At 41.6% G+C, this 21,457-nt stretch overlaps 1 protein-coding gene across 1 annotated transcript; it reads right to left on the bottom strand.

Moving 5' to 3' along the window:
* Nucleotides 1-18,456: 18,456 nt before the first annotated feature.
* On the bottom strand, nt 18,457-20,172 carry LOC308121133 (dickkopf-related protein 1-like). The gene is made up of 4 exons (XM_080482222.1): nt 19,952-20,172; nt 19,688-19,832; nt 19,356-19,490; nt 18,457-19,264 (listed from the first exon to the last, which is right to left on the bottom strand). Exons 1-4 carry the CDS (start codon nt 20,165-20,167, stop codon nt 18,999-19,001), a joined length of 762 nt encoding a protein of 253 aa, XP_080338348.1. The 5' UTR covers nt 20,168-20,172; the 3' UTR covers nt 18,457-18,998.
* Nucleotides 20,173-21,457: the final 1,285 nt, after the last annotated feature.

Genomic DNA, 21,457 nt, shown 5'->3' with positions numbered 1-21,457 from the left:
CAGGAAGATGAACCCTGAGTGTTTGCAGGAAATGTCTGGTATCTCTATGGCATTCCCTCAGGTGGCGTCACAGTTGTGGGTGCAAATATGCGGAATCCTTGGAATCCTTCAGGCACCTTTGCAAGACTCTGTAACTGAGTCAGACATTGAAATGGGCTGTTTTGCCCCCTGACACTGACTGGTGGAGCGACAGGAGACACATTCTTTCCGGGAGAGAGGAGAGGAAAAAAAGGAAATTACAGAGCAGGAGAGAGACAACATGACACACAGAGAGAGGGAGCGCCAGCTTGACCGTGACCCTGCGGGATGACAGGCTGACAGGGGATGTGTGATGATGTGTGTGCTGTGGGTACAAAGGTGACTTAGATTCAGGGATAAGAATCATTCTTCCTCTCTGTTGTCTTTCTTTTTTGCGGTGGTGGTTGTGGGGGAGTTTGACTCAGTGGGGGGTGGTGGTGGAGGTTGGGGGGGGGGGGAGGGGGTTGCCAGAAAGCCTTACAGTCGGGATGATGACATTCCTTCCTGCTGCCTAAGCGCCACACGCTCCTTCCGCGTCAGGGCGTCGAGCGATTTGCCTGCTTCATCTTCCTCATAGTCCTCCTCCTCCTCCTCCACCCCGTCTTCTCCGCTCTGTGGTGCCAGTGCGTCTGCCACACGGCCCGTTAAGGCTAATGCGACACAGGCTCCATATCGCATTTCAGCCTCACATGAGCACCCCCCACTACTTCATCCTCTACCTCACCCCCACCCCCATTTCCTCTCCTCAAAGCTGACGAGGCTTGGCCCAGGATGCATAAATTTGATCGGAGAACACAGATCAATAAAGGCTTCAGAATCCCAAAGCCATCATTTTGTGTTTTATGGTCCAGGAAAGTGTCCACTGAACAATTTCTGTGCTCGGTGAATTAGTTTTGTGGAAATGGATGACAGGAGCCAAGCACAGATTGAGAAGGTGTGTGTGTGTGTGTGTGTGTGTGTGTGTGTGTGTGTGTGTGTGTGTGTGTGTGTGTGTGTGTGTGTGTGTGTGTGTGTGTGTGTGTGTGTGTGTGTGTGTGTGTGTGTGTGTGTGTGTGTGTGTGTGTGTGTGTGTGTGTGTTCTCCCTGTCAGTGAGCGTAGGGGTCCCCCTCCAAAAGCAGTGATAAAAATTGAGCAGGGAAACATCAAAAGTGTGGTGGAGAATGAGTGTGGTGAGATCGCACACAGCGCCGGGCCTCCTGTCTTTCTCATGACCTCCCTGTCATGTGGCTTCCATGAGAACCAAACATCCAGCCACAGTTGTTTCCATACAAAACCAAGCTGCTTTGGTGATCCCAACACTTTTTTTCTCTGTCTTTTTTCATACCGCAAAGCTAATCGTTTGGATGTTTTCTCCATGCCCCCTTCCCCCCCTTTATCTTATCATGTGTGAAACTTTCAGGATCATACATGTTGACTAATTGCATCACTCTATATATGTCATCTTCATGTCTTCATTGCAGGCAAAATCTTACTTTCAATTCCCCAGTCACACATTCCTCACACCTATTCTGGTAAACAGAGTTGAAAGATACCGAAAGGGAAAAAAAAAAACATTCTTCAAAACATCAGGGTTGTGTAGCTACGTGTACTAGTACTCCATAAATCTGCCAACCTGATCATGCTCGCATTCTAAACAGGGGGCATAACCAATTAACGAGGTCTACACAGTAATTAGCTGTCTGCAATCTGAATAACTCCACACTCCCAGTTCCCATTAGTGGCTTATAGGGGCAGAAGATCGTAATTATACCATGAATTGTATATGGGCTTGATTCATAATTATACCGTCTATATAATTATAGATTCATGCTTCCTTTGCAACCTGTTTTGACACATTTTTCATGAACTCTTGTGATCAGAGCCATCGGTGTGTAAATGTTATTGAGTCAGGGATTGCAGGAGATCTTTTGGCAGATGTTTTTTGCTGTTTCTAAACATGAGGTAAGAACTGTATTGGGATGAATACCCTTCAACCTCTTGTTTCTGAGAGCAAGGGTAGACACCCCTATAATAGAATTATAATAAGAATCTTACCCCTTCATGAGAGGCCTGAGTCGCAATCATTTCGGTTCTATTCTTAGCAAATGTATCGTGTTATCTTGATGTTGATGCAACTAGATCTACGAAACATTTACATTTAAAAAAAAAAAAATGCATATTTTCTAACCACGTGTCTGCTCTCTGATTTGTGCCTTTTTGTTCTGCAGTCAAAGTATAGTAGGTGCCTTGGAATTAATGTAATTGTTTGAAGTGTAAAGCATCAGATGGCATTCATTTATGGGATTATCAAATCCAGATGGAGCTATATTTTCCCCCAGCATGATTCAAATATCCATCTCTTTGAGTCTGCTTGCAATTAAACCATTCAGTGAATGTTCAACAGCCTGAGAAAAATCTGGTCTTTTGGAATCAGTGGGACACAAAACAGGGTGAGCTGTTAACACCATGAAAGACCACCCCTGATATTGACTGTAAATGATATTATACGTCCGTCAGGGCTCAGGTCTGACATCAAAGCAGAGGAAACAATACAACTTTGACTGCTTTTTGTCCTGTGTGAGAAAACTGGGAGTGTTTTGAGTGCTGAAGAGGTAATCTCTTCTTTGGATACACAACAGTGGTGGCATTCCTCAAAAGGTAGACTGTACGAAATTCAGTCAATCAGGTGAAAGATGGGGACTGTGCCGGAGGACCAATAAAAAGTGCATTATAGCAAACTCCAGATGTTTGGTTAGTTCAAGAATAACAAGTCCCTGTCAAAAGTTGCCCTGTGGCAACACTGGGTTGTAATTTCAACCCTATTAAGATGCATTAGTGTTAATTTGTTTAAAGACAAGGAGCTGTTGTTTTGAAGAAGAAGGCCTATTGTTTTGAGACCAGGGTGTGGACAGCACACATTAGATTTATCTGCAAATGTTGGCAGATGAAAACATCCATTCTTAATGAATGGAAAATATCTGTGCACAGCTGATTAAAAAAAAGAAGAAAAAAACGGAGCATGCCCACAGGTGCAATTAATTTTAAGACGTTTGTTTTGAGGGTGAGAAGAAGAAAGACAATGAAATGTGTATATGTTTTCATATTAAAGGGAAACCGACTGACAGTATTAGGGCTGTCTGTGATACAAATCATGTTCTCACCACATAATGAGGTGGTATAAATGTGTTTATTTGAGATGACATGACTAATTCCAGTGAGAACAAATCTGTTGTGTATCTTTCTCATGAAGTTGAAAAGGTAAAGCTTCTGATCAGCTGACAGGTAGCTCAAAAACCTTCATTAAAGTCTCTCTTTTATTTCCTTTCACTTTCAAATACTGTATTTACAGTCGCAAAGGTATAAATAACATAAGATTAACCAGAAAGGGATGATAAATCATAGAGAGAAGGACCAAAAATATGATAAAGAGACCAATTGAAATCATTTCGATGCAATGAGTTTTCCACAAGGACAGCGGTCGACCACTGAGTAATGGATGAGTTTCAGCGGGGTCAATAGGGCATCATCTAAACGAAATGAATAAATAAATAAATAAATAAATGAAATACATTTCAGCCTCTCTCATTAGAGTGCAGAGCACCGTGGGGACTTCCTGGGTTAATAACTGGGATGAGGTTTGCATTACTTTGTGTCTCAGCAGCAGGAGAGGAGCACAACCCTTTAATACAGCCGCTTCAATTACACCACATCAGGAAAACGATGTCCCCTTAGATCCCATTAAAAAAAGCAAGACTCAAACCATCGTCTGCGTGTGTGTCTGAGTGTGTAAGAGAGGGACAGAGCTCTCTTTATGATTCTCTCGTGGGGACCTATGCCACCGTGAGGACACGAATTGAGTTCGTCAAAAGGAAAATAATAGGCAGAGACTTGTTTTAGGATAAAACTATGGTTAGGCTTATGTTAAAATTAAGGTCAGGGCGAGAATGAGGCAAGTCGTAATGTTAGAGCAAGCACATCATATTCGTTTTTGCTTGGGAGCCGCATGCGACCCAACGAGAGTTCAACAAGGCCGGAGCAGCAGGGAAAAAAAGCAGCGTAATACCATATAAATAACTCCAACTTCAAATTTCTCGCATTTGATGAATTTGTTCTTCAACAGACAAAAACAACTGAAATTTCTTGACAAAAATAGGTGGAATCTGAATCCTATTTGCCAGTGTTTCTCTCCAGACTAATGTTGGCAAAAGCCTGTCCCTCACAGTGGACAAATGAGGAAAATCACTTACTCTTTTGGAAAAAACTGCACTTATTTTCTTCTTTGTGATTTTTACACCGTGCAGCGTCAAACCACAGGCTGCATCGGACACACTGGCGGGGCTGTTCAAGGTAAGTTTAGAGTAAGCCGCCAGGAAATTAATGTAAGTCAATGCATTGTCCCCATAAAGCTCAGAAACATAAACTTTGTGTGGATGCGTGTTTGTACAAGTTTCGGTTTAGGGTAAGTATAGTAAAAGTTTTTTTCTTCCTCTCATACTCAAAATGCTCCTGGATCCAGACATTTGACAGAGTTGTCCTTTAGCCAGTGCCAGGAAGACTGATGTGTTTAAAAGCTTTAACATCTGTTAAATTGCTGGCATTGATAATCATCACAACTACCGGCAAATTGCTGCATCTTATCATGGGCAATTAACAAAATACGGAACTTCTAAAACACCCTCCGGCTGTCTTTTCTCTTCCTAAACTCCTCTCTTTCTTTCCCCCCTCTTGCTGTCAGCTGCGCAGACATATGTGGCCTCATGTTAGGGAATGCCTCTCTAGTGAATACCCATTGAAGGAAGCTATTTTGCCAAATGCCAAAGCCATTGGGTTACTTCATATCCTGTCAGATAAGCAGCCACAAAGAGCTCACTTTTTTTTTCTTCCCCCCACTCCCAAACTGCTCCTAGCATCTCGACATCCTCCTCTCTTCCTTCCCGCGCTCCCTCCTCCTGCTCCTCTTGTTAGTTGATAAAGAGCGTTGTAATGTCAGGAAGGGCACACATTCCTCACAATGTACTCACAGATCTCAGAGGAGCAAGGTTTAGGTGACTGTGTATGTCAGATCAGAGGGATGGAGAGAAAGGATTCGAATGGGAGGGGGTGGGGTGGGGGGGGGGGGGGGACAGTGGCACAAAGCATTACTTGCAGCGAGATTTGAAGACTGAAACATATCAGGATAGATTTGCAAATAACCGTTTGTTCATTTCATTGTGGTTTCCTTGCCAAATAAAGGTTGGCAAGTAGAATAGGTAATAAAACTCAACGGGACTAAATACCTAATCCACAGGTTGCTGTGCAAGCAGCTTAATCAAATCAAATGGCCATAATCAATTAACAGCTCCCTCTATTGTCTGCAGTAAATATGGCAGGCAATCAGGTAGGAGTCATGGCGGAGGTCAGGGTGGGTGTATGAGTCAAAAAAAAAGCTTTCACTAGACTACTGTCTATTATCCACAACAGGTTTAGTGACTGATCAATGTGTCACTGTAACCAGGTGCTTTATAAACCTTTTAAAAGGTGTCACTGTTGTTCATGATTACATCACAACCTTAACATTTTTCAGTCCCAGGACAGATGTTATTGAACCTGAAACAATGATGGCTTATTCAAACCCAAACCTGATCTTTGATTTGTGTGTTTAATTCAAAACAACACAGAAGTAAAAGTGTTTCTATGTCTTTTGATTAATATATTCACAATAATAATATTCACAGCAAGGTTTAATGTGATTCTGTGTAACTGTTTTGCCCTAAATCCCGACTTTAGAAAGGCAAGAATGCTCAGGTTGGTTTGAGATATTCAGAGGGTGCGCGCTAATATTCAAACCACCCCATTAACCTATTTTAGTGGAGCAAAACCTTTACAAAGGCAGAATTTATGGCCGAGTACTGGATCACATCAAACTGTACAAGTGTACCCTGTGAAGTAACCTTGGAGTGTATGTGGTCATTCAAGTTGGATTGTGGTTCAAGGCAAACATGAGACATGTCCTGACTGGACTGGAATCACACCAGCAATAATAAATCTAAACTTTACAGCACCTGTCATACGACTCGAGCTCAAAGCGCTTCAAATTATAAAGAAAACAAATTTACCGTACACTGTCATAAATGAGCCACTAATTTGTTTATTTCAAATGAATCAGCTATTCTCCTCAGTGGAAAAAACAGCGGAGGTCCAGACTTGGCACCGGTCGTAATGCCTCACAGCTCCTGCACAACATTCACAGTGCATCAAGTTAAAAAAAAAAAAGAAACTTTATGTGATTTCAACGTGGGAGTCAACAGTAGCACATTTTCTAAGTCTTTCGGCTCGATTGTAAATTACACAGACAGCACAACAAAAAAATGCTTTTGTGTCTCTCATAACTTTTAAAACCTACCTTGAGACAACGTTTGGACGGCTCAAAAACAGAACTGTCAATAAAAAGCGAGGCTTGGTCCTCAGTGCCAAACCATTAGTAGTGTGCTGAGGCACTCGGCGCGGTACACAGGCGTTAATTGCCTGGTTGCTTGTAACTTGGAATCCTTTTTTAATGCTGTTGTTTTTGTAAACAGGGTTTTTTTTTTTTTCTTTTTTAAAGGATTGTAAACACCTGTGTGCTGGAAAATGTGGGATACTCAGATACTATGAAAGCTGATAAGTCAAATGCTGTCCATGTGTTTCTTCACAAGCTGGTGATCTGGGATATCTCACAGAAGCTTTGTGGTCGCTGATGTCCATTTGGAAATCGTTTATCACTTTATTCTCTTTAATCTGGAAGTCATGCTCTGGTTTCTTACTCATCTTCAGATCCTGGCCTGAAAAGAGTCTCCAGATGCTCCAGCTGTTGTGAGTGGCATCGAGAAAACATGGAGGAAACAGTCCAATTACAATAGACAATGACAAATAAATTATACAGTAGACTTTTAGCTTTAGGACTCTCAAGATCAAAAACATTTTTTTCCAATAGAAAAAATACTTGAGAAAGTTCTTGTATATTTTATTTTTGGAAGATTGGCAGTTTTAAAGCATTTTACGGTCCCTGTTCTCATTTTTATCATATTCACACATTCTCAGGTTGTAAGCCTGAGCTACTTCACTTAGTTTGTCCTGCTGACTCTGCAGATTTGCCGGCTATTTGTAGGACAAGCACAAACAGTGTTGCGTATGAAGCCTTCCCAGTTTGGCTCCTATCAAAATGGCTGAGATGCTTGTGGCTTTGTGATTAAGCTGTTGCAAACCACACAGCCCAGGGAGAATAAACCCAACATTTAAACCAAAACCCAGATACAGGCAGCCTGGGCAACAACAGTGGCATATTAGTAATTACTCCAAGACAAAATGTCCGTCATTTGTGTGTATCCCACATTCAGGCAGTTCGGCACATGGTATTAAGTTTGGGAGGCTTCAGGGGGTTCAGGGTAATGTTATGCAGTCATTTGACAGCCCTGAATTGTCTGGAGGAATTAAAATGACTTGCTGTAAAAGTGCTTCATGTGATTACTGTTGACGTTTTCTGTGTCACTGCGTTGCGTTAAGGCCTTTTCTGTATTCTATTTTTTTATGTTAATCTTATTTCTCTTTTCTCTTTCATTAGGAATCGGATGCGGATCACCTGGTTGCTGGACTTCAAAGAAAACACCAATTGGATATCAGCTGCATCATTACCTATCAAGTCCCCTCGGATCCCTTTTTTGACCAGAGGGACCTTGTCTAGAGGGGGAGAATAACCCATCTGTCGGGCAAATGTTTCCATATGGACATAAGGAGTGAGGCACATTCTTGTGGAAATGACGGCAAGTCCTTTAATCTAAGAGACATAATCAATAAATGATAAGGCCTGTAGCTGGAGGCCAAAGCGGTGGTTTGAAGATAACTTAAGACAAGATTTGTGATGGGACAAAACGGGGGTGGTGGGGATGCTGTTGAATTAAAACATTATGCATGGAGGACTGGAGTTACTTGCTTGGTAATCAGGAGTCCCTATCAGCTCTTAGGATCACTTCCTGCGAGCTTAGCTCAGTTGTATTCGAGTGATCATTGTTTTATCTGGAAGGAATGCTAATTAGAGTGGTGGAGGAGCTCTCCCTTGCTGGCATTACCGAAATACACTCTTCTGTGGTCAGTTTAAATGAGACAATAGATGCCTTCAGAACAACTATTATGCAAAGGAGTACCAATTTGGAATGCAATTTCCGTCTAGCAAATATTTACCAACAGCTGAAGACAGGGGAAAAAGCTTAACAGACAGCTAGGATGGTTAATGACTAAGTACAGAGAAGAGCTGAAATGTACATTTCAGTAACAAGGGGTTAGACTGAGGTTTCTGAGTGCAATTCAAGCCCCTTCTGGAATGTGCTGAGTATGACTTTTGATGCGCTAGATAACCGAACAAATGGGCATTTTCAATCGACATGTCAACCCAGATCTCAGCAGTGACTCAAAAATAACATCAAGGATGGAGGGAGGTTTTAGGCTTGGCTTTGTTTTCACGGGACTATAGGTTTATGGACCAGAATTACATTTGAGTGCCAGTTGAATTTGTTCATCTCTGGAGCTGTTTCTAATGATATGGAATGACCCAGACGGGTGCTACTGGTCTTAAAGTCTCTAAAAATAGAGATGCTTATTTGCAATACCACATTTGGGCCATGCACACAGTGAGTGGCAAACTGTGACACCAGGCAAGGAGTCTAATTTTCCCTCTTTTATGGCTATTGCTGAGAATTCTCTCTAACATGCCAGGCAGCCTTTGAAATAATACATTTGGAAATATATAATTTAGCCATCGTCTTGTAACTAAAGGAAGAAATATATGTTATGAGCTATCAACGCACTAGCCTGCTGCCAGTATAATCAGCTTGTCTCATTTCTGCTCAGAACTGTTTATGACATGACCATATATGGGAGGATGCAACTACATACACACCAGTTTGTAGCATATGTCAAGGTGACATCCTGCTTGTGAGAAGATAGTACGATTGTGATGTCTACAACTTCTCAGGAGAGAACACGAGATGTAGCCAGTTTCGATAAAGACAACATGTGATCTCCACACCATATGTGCTAGGAGGAGTGAAAGAAATGCTTATAAACCAACGTTTTCACTTACTCGAGGCGCTTGACCATTTGAAGCCTGCTCCGACAGACTGGTGCTTGAGCCCGAGATCTCGTTTTATTCCATGTATTCTGCTTAAGGTAATTATCAATAAAACTGTGTGATTATTTCCATTCTTGTTTCCTCATCAATAAAAGAACACATTAATGATTGCTTTTCCTTCATAACAAACACAGACTATAAGGATTTGGAACTTCGTGGCATTTACATTTTCATCATATCTTGAGTTATTTTGCCATAAAGCAGCTTTCAAATGTTTCTTTTTTTATGAGCAGCTGTAGGTGCTTCTAAAAAAAAACCCACTAAGCTTTAACGTGAGAACCGCGTCTTCAGGACAGTGTGGAATGTAGCGGTGGTTCTCTCCACCAGATGCACGAGTACTTTATGATTTGCAAAAGCAAAGGCGTTTGTGGGATCCTTTTGATGTCCGCAGTTTATCAAATTACGGTAAGAGATGTCATACGTGATAAACTTAATTCTTTGTCTCTGGTTGTGGCCAACTGCAAACACTGGGGTGTGTACATGTGTATGATTTATACCTTTCTCTTAAAGTCTGCTGTGAGAGTGACAGTAATATGATGTTTCCCACCCACAACGGAGGAACACACACACAGTCAGCAACCTCAGCATGGCTGTTTGCTGTGGCTATAGGGTGTTCCCAATCATTTTCTTACCCACAGCATAGACAATGAGCTTGCTGTATTTATCAAGCGTTGGTTCTGTGAATGAAAATAGGGAAATTAAGTGGATTTATTTTTTTTAATTGTATTGTCTCAGAATGTTCTTTGAAGGAATACACTAGGATTATCAGCTCCACGGCGTTGTACAGGCTGACTCTGTGTTGGGGGGGTGGGTAGGGGTGGGGGGGGGGGGGGGGGCTGCAAAGATAAATGAACTTGACCACTTTGCATTATTTGCATCCCCTTGTGTGTTTCCTTTTGTCAGCTCATTTAGAACTCCTTAGATGTTGGTGTAAACAAATCAACATTTAGATAGTGTACTAATGTGCCCCGGAGAAGTTCCTCTGAAGATAACCACCTTTGATATGACCCCCTGCAACTCACACTGCCCCCAGCTTAGCCTCACCAGCAGGGGCAAGACAATCCAATCCATTTGCCCCCAGGAGAGATCAAAGCTCCTCTTCATTCTATTACCACAGACTCCACCTTTGAAAAGCCCTTACACAAATGAGGTTACCCATCAACCATTGTCTTTGGTGGGTTTAAAGGCAGACGTTTTGAAAGGATTGGGAAAAAGCACGAACATTAAAGAGTTTTAGTGTCGAAAGAGACGAGATTTTCTGGGGGAGGCAGGATGGCATGAAAGGAGGTGCCAAGTAGTGAAATGCTCTGATTAAAACCTGATGAGTGTTAATGGTTGAACCACTGGGGCCATTACTGTGCCTTTGTCTGATAGGATGCTTCCCTGTTGAGCAAAGGTATGCCTTTTCACAGCTGCTGGGGCTTTTGATGCTGCTTCAGCATTGACATGCTTGTCCATGTCTGATGGAGACGCTCTTATGTCCTCAGACGGATTTTTCTATAAATACAAAATTTAGAAACATCTATTTCCTGCTCCTCGTAAATGTATCTGTCTGTCTGCTGTGAGCATACTGGATACAGCTCGGTTACCAGGGATGCCTACTGATTGTGTACTCTCATACTGGGATTTGCCAATCATTGGTTAAACTGTCTCTCCACAGTACTAGGAGTTATTTTTCAAAGTATAAGGTTTCTGTGGTCACTTCTACTCAATCAGCTGTGCTAATTGACTGTGACTCTGTAAGCCTGCCATCTTTCACTCTTATATAACTGGATATAACTTTATTTTTTACTGAATAGCAACTCGGTCTGCATTACTTTTCCACCAACTCTCTCGCTTTGCAATATTTTTTTATTTTTTTTTTATTTTTTACCTCTTCGAAAACTTTGTAAATAATAAGTAAATTATATGTGTGAAGCAGCTTCGAGCAATGTGGTTGTGGCTGAGGCAGACTTTACATAGCAGCCAGGAGCTGAGCCAGCTCTGGCCCTTGTCCTAGCCCCAACCCCACACCGCCAAGCAACAAGCTTCTGGACCAACCATAATGAAGAGTATGCATTTTTATCCCCAGTTGAAACTCAGCCTCCTTCCTGGTACATCTGTTCAATCCCAGCTCGTCTGGCAGAGCAGGCCAATGTTGCATATTGGAGCAGTATTTGTTTGTGCTGAAGTGGTTTCAGCTGTGCAAACAATGAATATGTCGCACATAGAGGGACTGCAGAGAGTTAGGGAATCCACCTGAAGGATACAGGTGGAGGAGGATGTGAAATCTGGTAGCTGTGTCGTCTGTAAAAAGGCCAGCTGCCTCTGTTTACTCTCAAAAAAAGCAGTGGCATAAAGAAAATGCGCATGCAGGAGTCCAGAAAGCAACCAAGAATAACAAAAGCCCTGAGTGTTGTGGTCCAGTATCAGCCTGCTTGCTTCCACTGTAGTGTTGCTGTAATCGGCAGCAAACGCAACATAATATAACCACTTGTTTCGCTTTTAGCACAACACACTCAAAGATTTTTTAGACCTTGAAAGCTGAAGTCAAAGCAGCCAACTTTCCTTCATGTGGTAAACTCCGGACTCAAAGAGATGACTTCATCAGAGACAGACCTGAGACCACAGCAGGGATACCAAGAGCAGATGGAAGGAACACCAGGATGAATCAAACCCCTCATCTATTAGCCGGCGGCGGCGAGCAAACCCATAGTGTTAGAGCCCAGTCCCTAAAGCTACAGTCTGAGACCAGCATGTCTCTGGAGACACATGAAGAAAATGACATCCTCATCGCTGTCATTTGAAATTAGAAAATTGTTCCTGAAGAAATATGTTCAGAGGAAACAAACAAACTGATCAGCTTGTATATCTTACAAATGAATACAAAGAGAGCTGGCATGGCAAAAGCACTTCACAAGTAAAATCCCCATTGTTTTCGCAAGAGTGGAATTGACCCTCAAATCTAATTCCCTTTAAGAAAACATATAGGCCAGTTTTAGAAAATGTCAAATTGTGAAATGGTAGCTCTGAGGTAAAGCGCTGGAAAAGGGCATGTTTAACCTGTCTTAACATAAAAAAGAAGGAGAAAAAGCTAAGTTGTCACTCTTTGAGGTGGAAAGTATGCCTACAAAACTATTTAATTCTATTTTTATAAAGAAAAAAAATACTTTTACAATATCAATTGCCACAAGAAAATGTAATAAATGTGCCGTTACTGATGATCTGAATGTCCTTGCAAAAGCATGCTTGGTAACCAGTGCTTGAAAAATAACCGATACTGCACATAAATGGAAATAAACACATTCTTGAAATACTTCCATCTTATAACAGTATATAACCATATGCGTGTGTAGGTTCAATGCCCATTCCTGGGCTTCCTCCTGCAATCCAATGTTATATAATCACCCTGTTGATGAAAATACCACCTGCTCAATATGTAATGTCACTTTTTGCCGCTGCCAGCTGAGCCCCCTCGAACCTGAATTAAAGGAAGCGAGTATCCAAAGCAACCAAAAGGTTTTCATTCCCATTGCTCCTCCACAACTTGAAATAGTATTTAGTATTCAGCAAATCATACTGAGGACTTAAGTAATGCAATGAATACAGGAGAAACAATCATATTAATACTCAAATGATTGACATATTCGCTTGACAGGTTCAACTTGTGCTGTTTTTGATGATGACGTAAACTAGTTGATTGGGATCCCAAAGAAAAAGGACCAGAGATGCTGAGGTCCTCCATTTGACCAAAGCACAATGGAATACTTGCTATGAGCAGGATTATTTCAGATGGCATGAAATATCATTTGTTTCAGGGTTGTCCAATATACACCTCACAGGTCTTATCTAACCCTTGGAAAGACCTGGTTAGATGACAAAAGTTTGCGGTTGCTTGTGGTCGCCCACGAAGACTAATGTGTTTTTCACCCTCACGTACTGTTTGAGTTGAAGTTGACCCATTTTTACATCTGACCTCAATACCGTAAACATCATTCTTTTATTTTTGAAATGTTGTGACTTTTGCTTCAATGAGCCTAAAATACAAAAAAAACAAAACAATGCTACACATTTTCGCATTCTGATGTTACACCCAATTTGCCTCATATCTGTTTAGAAGGTATTTAGATCCACCAGTGCCAGTCAAATCAAGGCAAATTATGTTTTTAGGTCAACCTGAGTGTGCAAAACTCTTCAGGTATGCGTGTGTATTTTTTCTTGGGTTGGACTAACAGAGTTCATCAGGACCTTAAACTGTCACGAGAACTATCTGTGTTTCCACAGCATTTTCACCGGTGCTCACATAAGAAGACCTGCTCTTGGTGGTGCATTAGTAAGACCTTGAAACCATGAAATAGTAAAACAACAAAAGGGTGATCATATGTGGTTTACATAAGGGAAAGAGGTAATGTAGAGGTTTGACACAGACACGAGATCTGTTGTAACCAAGTAATGTTCATCAAAGAAATTTTTGTCAATTTGACGTTAACATGTGGTCAAACGAATGGCGTCATAACATTATAAAGGTACCGGTGATGTTGTTTCATTCACAAAGTTTTATGGCAGGAAGACATAACCTGATGTCATCGTGCTCGAGGCTCAGGATCAGATCCTCCAACACAAGGTAGCTGGTAGGGAGGAAGATGTGTCAGAGCAGAAGGAAAAAGTCTGATAATGATGAATCCAATACAGAGAAGCAGGTTGGTAAAGAGACATTTATACCAAAAAAACAAACAAACAAACCCCTAAAAAGTAATCAGTTTCTCCGCTTCCACATAAAATTGGTTGCAAAATGTCAAAGGAAACTCTTGTTTGGATGTCTTCATGCAAAATAGTGGACGACCTGCAACAAATGTGGTGAACACAGACACAAGTTCATCAAACAGTTTTCTACTACTGCTGTGATAGTAAGGAATAGTTTAAATAAAGCATTTTTTTTTTGTTTTATTTTTTTTTATGTTGGACCTGAAACCTTGATCATTTGGATTTGTCTTTTATCTCATAGTCATGACAACAGCACTCAACGGCTGCAGTGGTTATACACATTTATAGTGTGAATTCAAACAATTACAGTTTCAGATTGTTCATACCATTGTAACTTTCATAAAAATACTGTGTGGTATCTACAATTTAATGTAGGGTTTCAATGTCTTATATAAAACTGGGTGTTGCAACCCCCAATAATTAGAAACTGTAAGAACCTCCTAAAAATAATCGACCTTTTATGAATGTCCCAAATGGTTTTTGTACATTCTAAATAAATCGGTATGATCTGGTCCATGTGTGTTTTTTTGTGCATGTGAAATGGGCTGAATGGGATGGACTTTCCTTTTTGGTCCTGGGAAATAAATGAGCAGGAGTCTCTTCTTGCTTGTGATTTCTAAATTCCTAATCGGTGTTCTTTGGGGAGCAGGAGCACCCCAAATAAGTAGGTTTTGCAACTGCAGCTTTCAAAAGGGCAGGGAGAAAATGAAGTGAGCCAAATGAAGGTGGGAACGTTTATTGTATTCCCGCCCAATTGAACCGAATCCCCAAACTTTCCATGGACTGTGTGTGAATGTGAGCTTAGGGTGCTTTCCCACCGGGGGACTCAAGTCATAAACATTTGTTCTTTTTGAACATTCAATACCTCTGTCTACACCGCAAATTTGTTTATAGTGAAGTATCTCTGCTTTCTAGACAAATTTTTAACCTTTCAATTCAGAATTCATGCGAAAACCAACCCAGCAGTAAAGAGAAAATAATACACTATACAAACACACACACACAGTGAGAACTGGAATGTAATATGAAACTAATCGAAGTGCAACGCGTCATCAGTTCACTATGAAAAGCCTTGTTTCCCCTCTTGTGTTGACATCACCCTGGAGTTAAGTCAGTGGAGCGAACCTGTTCTCCACCTGCTTTCACACACTCAACACATTGTGCTCAAAGAGTTATCTTTTGTTTAATTATTATTTCCCAAGGACAGGGAGATTTCCCCGTATTGCTCAATCAAGCAGATTGTCATCACACACAGATGAATAGTGAGCATTGTGCTCCTCTTCCATAAAGTGATCAGTGCCAGCACCCAGAACTTTGACAACCCCCCCCCCACCCGTAAAATTTTGTTTACATAAGCGTTTGGTTTTTGATCCAAATATTCATTCCAGGAGTATACCATCTCTTTCATCTGACGAAATAGCATACGTTGCCTCTGTGTACTTTAGCCTTGTTTCTTCGTTTCTTTACCCTTTCATCTCTGACGATCCTCTCATGAGTTTGTTAACTCAGGGATGTCTGTCAAGGGTGTTTGGCAGGAGTGTGTTAGAATAACAATTGCAGATACATTCGGCACTCAGGCAGATAAAAGCTTTATTGTAACTCCAAGATTGTGAAGCGAGATTGCACATTTTAAGACATTGGTATAAACAAATTCCTGGGTTTTATTGCCCATTAAATGTTATTACGATGAAGTTGAACTTGTACAATATCTTACCAGCCAGATCCCAATCTGGTTTGTTTGGATATTGCATATAAAATACACTCAAATAGCACAGCAGAATGAGCACACACGCACAGACTATGCGAGGGTAAACCAGGATTTTCGCAAACTGGAGCATGCATGTGTGTTGTCGAGATAACTGTCCACTATGGTTACATGATTCCACTTTGTGGACATGCACAGTAGCATGAAAATGACATTCCAGTTGACGTGCTGATTCATTTTTGTGGTATGACAACACCAACTGTTGTTGGTTGGGATGCCGCTTGCGTGGGCGAATGTGCTTTTGCTTCGAACGCTTCACACCCCGAGATTCACCCCTGTGAGGGCGTGGGACGGCGTGTGTGCGTGTGCCAGATGTGTAAAAAAGCTGTCAGGGTGGCATGTGGGGACCTGACTGCACGGTGGTGCTGTTGTTGTCGTCATTGTTGTTTCTCTGGCGTCCACTAAATGTACAGAGCTACGTGGGGAAGGCACGCACACACACAACCTGGCCTTATTTGTGCTTGGGCACATGCCTGTGGCCTGTGTTAGCCTGTGGTTGGTGTAATGATGACAGACTCTCTCTCTTGCTCTCTCTCTCTGTCTCTCTCGTACTCTATCTCTCTCTTTCGCTCTCTCTCTCTCTCTCTCCCTCTCCCTCTCTCTCTCTCTCTTACACACATGCACGCGTGTGCACGCACAGATTCCAGGACCCCCACAAACATGACTTGGCTGTGCTTGCTTGGGATATTGTGCTGCTGCTGACAATGCTCCCATTACTCTTAATTACCCTGAGGAATGGACACTAAATTGTTTAAATGGAGAGTGTGTCTCTCTGAATGTCTGCCTGCCTTGTGGTCAACGTGCCTTTTCTCAACCGTGGTGATAGAAATATTCAGATTGTTTACTTCAGTAAAAATAGCAATACCACAATGTAAAAATACTCCATTAAACCAAAAGGCATGCAAGCAATTTTGCCCTTATAGATATAACTGGCTAAATTATGAATTATTATCCTGGTATGAAGAGTATTATAATGATTTACAGGCTGAAAGGCTCCTGGCACAGTTACGCTGTATTATTTTGATAGTGTTGTGCAACTATTTCTGATGGCAAATTGTGCTTCAAATGTTAAAAAAAAAAAAAAAAAAAAAAAAAAAAAAGTTAATAAAAAAGAAATCATGCTGTCATTTTCCCAGGCTGTTTAAAAAAGGTAATTAGGTATGGTTTTACTGCATGCTTTAGAAACCTTCTTTTCTCATCAAAATCAAAGTTAACCCTTTCGATTCTGTCTGAATGTGTTTTGACACTGCCAAGGGGATTTTTCTACGATCACGTCCACCGTCTGTACTACGAGTAGACCTTTTACAGCCAAACAAACAATATGGACTTCACTTGTGAGAACTGAAGACAGTTTCAATCTCTTTAAAGTCGTGCTATTTTATGTTGACCGATTCAGAAACACATAAATCAAAACAATGGTATCCAATTTAGTGGTGAAAAAAACATGTACCAACATTAATAACATAGTCATGGAAATGAGCCTCAGGATGCAGCAGGCCATGACTTTTGTTTTGTGTTGAATTCTCTGTCAGGTTGATTGTGTCCATCTGTGTTTTATTTTTTATTTTTTTTTTATGGTGAAGTGTATTGTGTAGTTACACATAGGTTCCTCCACTTTACGAGTTGTTTCCTTGTTATCTTGATCCAGAGAATACAAAGGCATACACATCAGAGAAGCACTTTGTGTTACTGCTCTTTGCTATTATTTCAACCACTCATCTTCAATGACAAACTTCAAACTAATGTCGTTGAATGTGAACAGATGAAGAGGTTATTCCACTTGGTCAGATATCAAGAGGGCCTTGTGCTTCTTTTGATCTGACAAGAGTATCAGGCAAAAAAGTACAGTAATTTCCTCAACATCTTCTAATCTAAATAGGTCTAATTACAGGCACCAAGGTGTATTTGAGTGGATTCATTGCCTACATATTAGAGCACATCCATCCATTGCTCAACAGCCAGGAAGCGGGATATGCTGTGCAATTGAAGAGAGACAGAGATCCCAGATCTTTTTTTGTTTTGTTTTTTAGATTGCGTCACAAAAAGTGCTGTGGTGCACCTCATTTCATGAAGCCGTGTGTAGATTGAGTAAGATGAAGTAATTAGAGGCTTTAGCTTGGGCAGCTATCTATCTGCCCTGCTGCACATAAAGGCAGGGAAGTTATAATTAGAAACTAGCCAACACCAAAGCTTTAGGTGGCAAACATGCGCCAGGATACATGTTATTACCTCGTTGCTGTTATCATTTGATATGGCCGCATCCTGTCCTGTTTTCAAAGTTGATCTAATGACATGACCTTGCTTGACCAATCCTGCGTTCACATAACAGGATGGAGCCTGGTAAAGCTGTAGTAATGATTTATTCATAAGTTTTTTTTTACTTCTGTTGTATGTTTTTCCCCTGCATATAATGGAGTTGTGTGTGTTTGGGAAGCGCAACTGCGCCAAACATTTAAACCATCCACTCATCCCCAATCACTGATTTATGTGAAACTGGAGTAAAATGTTCAAACGGCTCTTACTTCACAAAAAATAACTTCCTTTGTTGTTGTTTTTGCATGAGATGTTTTTTTGCCAGTGAAAAAATGTGTTTGGACCGCAAAATTATATAATAGTAATCCCATTTGGCCAAGCTTGAAGTAAACCTTTTGTTTTATGATAGTAAATTTGAAAAAAATGACAGTGCAGAAAGAAGGACTATGATTACATTTAATAAAACAAATATATTTTACATTTTTTTATAAAACAATATACATGCAGCACCATGTCTGTATAATACTGGTGTTGACATAATTCTGTTAAGTGCCACTTCCAGGATATTTACAATGCAGTAATTTACTGCAATAAACGCGGCTTGAAGTTCCATAAAAAGAAACAAAACAGCTCTGCCATTACTGACAACGTGAATCGATCTGCTCAATACTTCTGACATGTCACTTCTAAACTTCCGACTCTCCATCTGTTGATGTGGAATTGGATCAGTCCATCTTGCACTGTTGTATCCCTCTGGGTGTATCATCTTTCCAGGAATCTTGTCGATCCTTCCGGGTGATGCGTTTGTGTCAGCAACTTTGGCAGGAAGGAATGTCTTAGGTGTTGGGCATTTATCTGAGTGTGTGTGTGTGTGTGTGTGTGTGTGTGTGTGTGTGTGTGTGTGTGTGTGTGTGTGTGTGTGTGTGTGTGTGTGTGTGTGTGTGTGTGTGTGTGTGTGTGTGTGTGTGTGTGTGTGTCAGCATCCGTGGTGCAGGGCTGAAGTGTTTGTCAGTGTCTGTGACTGATTTATGGGTCTGCGGGGTGTGTGAGCCTGTGTGCTCAGGAGTTTGTGTCTGTTTGTTGTCCATGCGTTTGTGTCAGCGTCTCTGACAGGTGTGTAGGTTCCGGGCTGCAGTCCTGCTGATGCTGTGATCTCGCTCCCCCTTCTCCGGTCGACAGGTCAGCCCCTCACCACAGTCACAGCGCTGGAAGAGCTCCAAGCCATGGTTGCCTTTCCTGCGGTGGCGTGTACACACCTGGCCCTCTGTCAGCACAGGCTTACAGATGCGAGACCAGAAGTGTCTGGCGCAGCACAACCCATCTGAGCAGTCTGCAGATCTCAGGCAAGTGTCTCCCTCTTGTCCTGGAGAAGGGAGAGGAGGGATGACATCTAAATAAGTCACATGAAACAGACCTTTATTGATAGCTGCTTAGTTCTACAAAGAGACACTCACCTTTGGCAGCATTAGGGTGATGACCCTGGACAATAGAAGGCTTCTTGCCATGGTGCTCAGTGGTATGATTATGTTTGTGCCCACCAGTGGTGATGGATGGCTCAGTGACAACCATGTCATTTGCATGGCAAACCCCTGCAAAGGTCATAGAGCAAAAGAAGAGTGCATTTAGGGTCTGTATTAAACACAATTATATATCAATTGGAGATTAATGGGCACCACAAGACAAGGAGACATACAGGATAATGCAAGTCGTCTGCTTCAAGAATATCAGCAACAACCTTGTAATTATAACTGTCAGTAATTATTTTAAGTGAGATGTATCTGCTCACCGTTGCTGCAGCGGTTTCCTGCACAACACATGGAGTCCCTTGTGCAACGCTTCCGGCTCTTACGGCACGGCAGACAGGCGCCCCGAGCATCGTTGCAGAATTCATCACCTCCGCAGTCTTCGTCAACCGTGCAAACACCTGACTGCTGAAATAACAACAAAAACAAAAGCAACGTGTCACAAAACGTAGTGTTGTTCTAAATATGACACGAACTTTCGCCGTTACGCACCGACATCACTTTTACGCACGGAGGAGTTAAGTTACCTGCAAGGTGTCCTGCGGTAATTTCTGCCCGAAACTACCGGGGGGTGATGTGCGCGGACTTGGACTGACAAGGTCGGTGCCTTTGCCAGCAGGAGCGCCGGGTAAGTTTTTGATGGCGTTGGAATTCACAAGAGCAGCGCCAGCGTAAACCTCCCCAAGGTATCCAAACAGCGTGAGATACACAGCCAAGAAGCGGCGCGCTGACGGCATCTTCATGATTCGCCTCGTTTGAATCCACCAGCAAACACACGCGCACAAAAAAAGATCAAATAAAATAAAATGAAAAAAAAAAATCCGTTTTCTTTTTGCTGGGGTAAAATTACTGAGCGACCAAGTCCAGAAGCGGCCTCAGATCCTGAATCCCAAAGTTTCCAGAGAGTTTCAGTACGATGCTTGGAAGACTCCTGACTCTCAGTCCTGGGATGATCTCTTTATACATGTGGACCTGTTTGTCTTCCCGCCCCTCGCTGTGCACAACAAAGGCGGAGGGGTGGAATTTCAAACAGAGCCCCACTGTACGGAAATGGCCTCTATTCTGCCTGCACAGGAGACTTGGTTTCACAGTGTTTGTGTAATGGTAATGACCTGTGAAGTCTTTCTGAATGCGCATCACTTACAGGCGCGCACTGGAAATATAGTGAACTCACAGTCAGCACTTTTAAAAGTATCCACTTATCGAACATATAAATATGAAATGTCATTTAGCTCGTTGTCATTTCACAATTAAGAAAGTTTGCCACCATTGAGATTTATTAGTTGGGTTTTTTTTTTAATACGTAACAAATATCTCTAAGCCATTGCCAGGAAGCTTTATTATAAGATTATGTAAAACCAATGTTAAACATATGAAGCATTGGTGATGTGATGAATTATTAGAACAGTTATATTTCTCCGCAAAATGTGATTATTAGTTTATATTGTGTTTGATTGCGAAGTTGCTGTTTTTTTTTTTTTTTTTTGTACTTTTCACATTGTGGGGGTTTGCACGTTACTTTTTCATACCTGCACGTCTTTGTAAAAGCTGCTTGGTTATTCCCTTTTCTTTGACATTCAAGCCACTGCCCTTTGGCTGTGTGAAGACCCCGATTGAAGTTCTCTGCGTCGATAAACTACTTCATTTGATCCTTCTGATTGTAAAGGGGGCAATTATCCTCCAAAGTGTGCTTGATTACACCGGTGGCGGACATCAATGTGTAGGATATGCAGACCATTAGGAGTTGTGAAAAGTTTACTGAATTAATGGACTTCCGTGGAGAGGCCTTTCAGGGCTGACTGGCACTTTGAGATTAAAGGAGACTCTGATGTGTCCTGCTCTCTGACCCTTCTGGCTCCACCGCTGCAAGAAATGCGCACCCGAAGGGATGTGTTTATTTAGCCGTGTTCACATAATCTGAAAATGTGTATTCGACCTAAATCTTCAAACCAAGGTTTGTCCTTTTGTTTTAAGCCTTTAAGCAAACTTTAAACCCCTTTCAACACATTTCCTAGGGATTTTCTGTGATTTAT

Source organism: Lipophrys pholis (genome assembly GCF_963383615.2).
Source record: "Lipophrys pholis genome assembly, chromosome: 15".
Lineage (NCBI taxonomy): Eukaryota > Metazoa > Chordata > Actinopteri > Blenniiformes > Blenniidae > Lipophrys > Lipophrys pholis.
Note: the sequence above shows the minus strand (reverse complement) of the source record. Positions and strands in the feature narration are given on the sequence as shown.